This window comes from Arachis ipaensis, chromosome B08 (genome assembly GCF_000816755.2).
Source record: "Arachis ipaensis cultivar K30076 chromosome B08, Araip1.1, whole genome shotgun sequence".
In the NCBI taxonomy this organism is placed as follows: domain Eukaryota; kingdom Viridiplantae; phylum Streptophyta; class Magnoliopsida; order Fabales; family Fabaceae; genus Arachis; species Arachis ipaensis.
Genome location: NC_029792.2, coordinates 107,020,750 through 107,025,634, shown reverse-complemented (window position 1 = coordinate 107,025,634; position 4,885 = coordinate 107,020,750). Strand labels below are relative to the sequence as shown.

At 41.6% G+C, this 4,885-nt stretch overlaps 1 protein-coding gene across 1 annotated transcript; it reads left to right on the top strand.

Annotated features, from left to right (window-relative positions):
• LOC107611354 (acanthoscurrin-2-like) lies at positions 233-526 on the top strand. The gene has a single exon (XM_016313290.1). The coding sequence runs from the start codon at positions 233-235 to the stop codon at positions 524-526; it is 294 nt and encodes a 97-aa protein (XP_016168776.1).

Here is a 4,885-nt window from a genome sequence, read left to right as displayed (position 1 = left end):
ACAAAAATAGCAGAATAGGTAAAACAAGCAACAAGTACGGCGCAATTATCAAGCCTAAATCCACTAACCACATCCTAGCTACCTAACCACCTAGAATCCACTACAAACATGCATCTCTAACTAGCTAAATTCGAACAAAATCTAAAAAAAATATGCAACTAACTACGAATGAAAGAAAAGTGGCGTTCGGCAGAACCTGGTATGCGTATGAACTAAGGTAGGGATCAGAGAGATGGCGGTGGTGAAGTGGCGGTGCTGGGAGGGGGCACGGCGGCGCTGTGGCGGAACAGGGCGGGGCGGTGGTGGAGCAGGTTGGGTTGGAGGGTGGGGTTTGGGTTGGGTGAAGGGTTGTGATGGTGGGAGGGTTGGCGAGGGTTGTGGATTGGAGGGGGATGGAATGGGAGGCGGCGCTGGTGGCGTGGTGGTGGTGGCTGGCCGCGGTGGGGGCAGCGTGATGGCTGCAAAGGAGGGAGTTGCAGAGAGGGGGAGGAGAAAAGGGGGGGTATGGGGGGCGCGATGGGGTTAGGTTTCGTGTGACTGGGGGTTAGTGGATTTGAATCCACGCGAACGCGTGGGACACGCGATCGCATGGCTAGGGTGAAATAGGTTTCATGCGGTCGCGTGATTGACGCGATTGCGCGGGTTGGGTACAAGATGGATGATGCGGACGCGTGAGGCACGCGACCGCGTCACTGGAAATTGTGCTAAACGCACAATTCCAGCGTCGTTTCAGCGCAACTCTCTGTCTCTATTAGGGTGCCATGCTATCCACGTGACGCGGACGCGTCGCTCACGCTTTCGCGTGGGATGGGTGTTTTGCAAGTGACGCGTTCGTGTCAGGGACGCGGACGTGTGGGCCGTTTTGTGCTAAACGCACACCAGCCGCACGATTCCAGCCCAGATTTCTGGACGTTGGATTTTTACGCCGATTTCTAGATCACGCTTTTGCGTGAGTGACGCGGACGCGTGGGAGGTGTGTTTCGCGACTGACCCGAACGCGTTAGCGATGCGATTGCGTGGAACAAATTGTGCCAATGGCACGCTTCCAGCCACGCTTTCGCGTGACTTTCTGTTCACTTTCCTTTTCTTCCTAATGCACAAGTGACGCGGATGCGTCGGCGACGCTGTCGCGTCACGTGCGATTTTTTTTATGCAATTATGCAATTATGCAGTATGCAATGCTAATGAATAATATTCAGGTTCAATGAAAATAATATAATATAACTACCTCAGTTAAGGCAGTAGTGAGTTCTAATACGCCCTTTTGCATCCTCGCTTGCCCTTGAAGAAGAACACAAAGTTTGTCATTTATTGGAGGTTGGGGTGGGTATGAGGGTTCATTGGTTGGGGAAGAGGGTTCAAAATAAGAATGTGGTGGTTCTTAGGAGTAATTGGATTGGAATTGTGGTGGGTAAGGGTCATACGGTGGTGAATGGTGAAAAGGAGCTTGTGAGTGTGGTGGTTCAAAGCTACGTTGAGAGGATGGTCTATAAGCACAGGGTGGGGCTTGTTGGTAATTACAAGGGGGTCCACCATGTCTATCAGCTTGGTATGCATTGTAGAGTGGTCCTTGCCCATGATATCTTGGAGGGTGTTGTTGCCTAAAGGGTTGATAAGGGCCTCTTGGCTCCATCCATCTTTGATTGCTTAGACCTTGATGCATATTCCTGTTGTAGCTTCCACTCCTTTCAACAGATTTAGAACCAAATTCAAAGCGAGAGGGGTGAGAATTCATAGTAGCTAATAGAAATAAAATGGAAAAACAAAAACAAATAAACAAATAAAAGAAAAATATTAACAATAACCAATAATAAGGCACACGTTTGCAGTTCTCCGGCAACGGCGCCATTTTGACGATCGGTTTTTCTATCGGTAAAGAAATATAAAAATATGATCGCGTTGTAAGTATAGCTTCTAAACTAACAGAAAATCCTTTCGTACAAACTTTTTGGTTATCACAAGTAACAAACCCCTTTAAAATTGATAACTGAAGTATTTAAACCTCGGGTCGTCTTCTCAAGGAACTGCAGGGAGGTGTTCTTATTATTAGTTATGAGTTTTGTAAATTGGGGGTTTTGAAAGTAAGGAACAAGTAATTTAAATGACAAGTAAAATAAATAAATAACTGTAAAATAAACTCTTGGCAAGGTATGAAAATTCGGAAGTCCTATCCTAGTTACTCCTATGAGAATGGAAGTTAATCCCACTTAGTTAACCCTTATGAAAGCAAGGGAAATCATAAATCCTTTAAGAGGAATTCTAATCCTAAAACCTAAGAGAGAGGAGAGAACCTATCCCTCTAAAAACTACATCTAAACTACGAAAAGTGAATAATTGAAGGCATCTTCATGAATGGATGCATTCCCCCACTTTATAACCTCTAATATGTGCTTTCTGAACTTAGATCTGGGAGCGTTTTCTGCAGTTTCTGGTACGTGGCATCTGTCACGCGTCCGCGTGGGTCACGCGGTCGCGTCATCTGGGAGTTTTTCTTATCACGCGTTTGCTTCGGTCACGCGTACACATCATCTGCGTTCTGCTCAAGGCGCGCATCCGTGTTAGTCACGCATTCGCGTTATTGCCTTTTCGCGCTAGGCACGCAGCTGCGTCGTCCATGCGTCCGCGTCGCTACCAGTTTCTTCAAAAACTCCATTTTGTGCTTTCCTTCCATTTTTGTATGTTTCCTTTCCATCCTTTAAATCATTCTTGCCTTAGGAGATCTAAAAATACTCAACACACAAATCACGGCATTGAATGGTAATAAAAGGTAATTAAAATAATTATTTTTAAAGGATAGGAAACATGTTTTTCACATACATCACATAATAAGGAAGGGAAGTAAAACCATGAAATTTCACATGAATAAGTGGGTGAAGGATTGAATAAATCACTCGAACTGAGCACAAAATATATCATAAAATATGGGTTTATCAGCGTGGATTGAGAAATTCCACCCTAAGCCAAAAACTCGAGAGTTGTGTGAACGTTGCGAGCGCATTGTGCCTTTGGCACAAAACCACTCGCGCGTACGCGTACATGACGCGTACGCATCACTCTCGAAATAAGCCATCGACGCGGACGCACCATGTACGCGTACGCGTCGCGTCCATTGCACCACCATCCGCACGGGCGCGCCATGCGCGCGTACGCGCGGATGTCTTTTTTTCAACACATCTCTTTTCTTCTCCTCTTTCCATTTCTTTCCTTCTCCTTTCTTCTTCCCTTCTTTTACCCCTCATCCAACACTCCCAAACACCATTGATAACCATTTTTTTAGTTAACTAATTAGTTAGTTAGTTAGTTTATTAGTTAGTTTTATTTAGTTTTCATTTTATTTTGTCTTTTTCATTGTAAGTGTTGGATTGTTATTCTTGTTTACCATTAATTGCTGCTGAGTATTAAAAAGGGGATGTTATCTTAACATCATTATGTTTATAATCTTTGTTGGATTCTATTGTTGAGGTTATATTTTGCTACTTAGTTTTGAGTTTTTCATTCTTACCTTTTAAGAATACCAAGTGATGAGAATTGCCTTCGAGCTTGTAACTCTTCTTGAATTGCATGATTTGACCACCATGTGATTTGAACCCTATTCTTTGATTAGGTAATCTCTTGATATTGGATGTTGAGCATTTACTTCAATGCATTGTGTTTCATGATTATATGCATCCATATGCTTTTAGCTTGAATGCTCTCATGCTTCTTTAATGCTTGTTTTACCTTACAAGTTTACTTAAAGCATTTCAGGCACACTAGAATGAGTAAAGTACATACTGCTTTTGTGACATAACTTTTATGCTAATGTGTGCTCTAAACCGCCTAATTTAGAACTCACATCCCTATTTTCCTAATGTCACACTAATTTCACTCACTCAATTATAGTGATTAGTACCTCATTCCCAACAACGTATGCTTCCTTATTTTTGTGTTCTCTCATCTTATGGTGTTGTATTTTTGTTTTTCATGAATGATGCACCGCAAGCAAAAATGGAAGCAGAAGAAAGAACGCGCAGCAACCGGGTGATCTACCAACTGAAGGTAGTAATCCGGAAAGTCGCCATACCCCCTTGCTCATCTTTGAGTGCACCGAGGACGGTGCAAACTTTTAAGTGTGGGGAGGTCGTCCGATCATTCGGCGATTTTGGGTGACAAGTTTCTAATCTCAACACTTTTGCATTTCATTTTCTTAGGTCTTTTAGGATTTTTACTTGCATTTTCTTAATTTTGCATGTATATACATAATAAGCTTAGTCAAAATAATGAGGTTCTTCAAGATTTCTATCTATAGGGTACTAATTGATTTGAGTGAAAACTTTTCATAGGACTTGCTTGAATTATATATATATTGTGGATCATGTTTTTGAGCTAAGAACACAAGCAAGTGAGATTTGAGCCTAATTGTGTAGTTACATTATATAGCCACTTATTTTTCCTTTTTGTGTGCATTATTCTCTTTCTATGATTGTAATCCTTGATTTGTTTGATTCTTTATGTCCGTTATTTTTTGTATTCATGCATTTATATGATTGAGGTCATCATTTCATTTAGCTCATTTACCCAAATAGCCTTACCTTTTATCTTCCTTTGTTAGCAACTTTGAGCCTACGATTAACCCACTTGTTCTTAATTTAGCACATTACAAGCCCTAAAGCAAAAAACAATAAAAGTCCTCTATTTGGATCTTTGATTGGCTTAGGCTAGTGTGTGTGTATCATTCAAGTGTGAGAAAATTTGGGACATTGGGTAAATAAAAGGGTAGTTTTGTATTTTTATTGTAAATATTGGGAATTGGGTACATGCTCTTGTGTTAATTAAAATGTATAGACCTTATGCTTTGATGTTCTTGTATATAGTTTGAAAGAAAAGAAAAAAAATGAGAAAAACA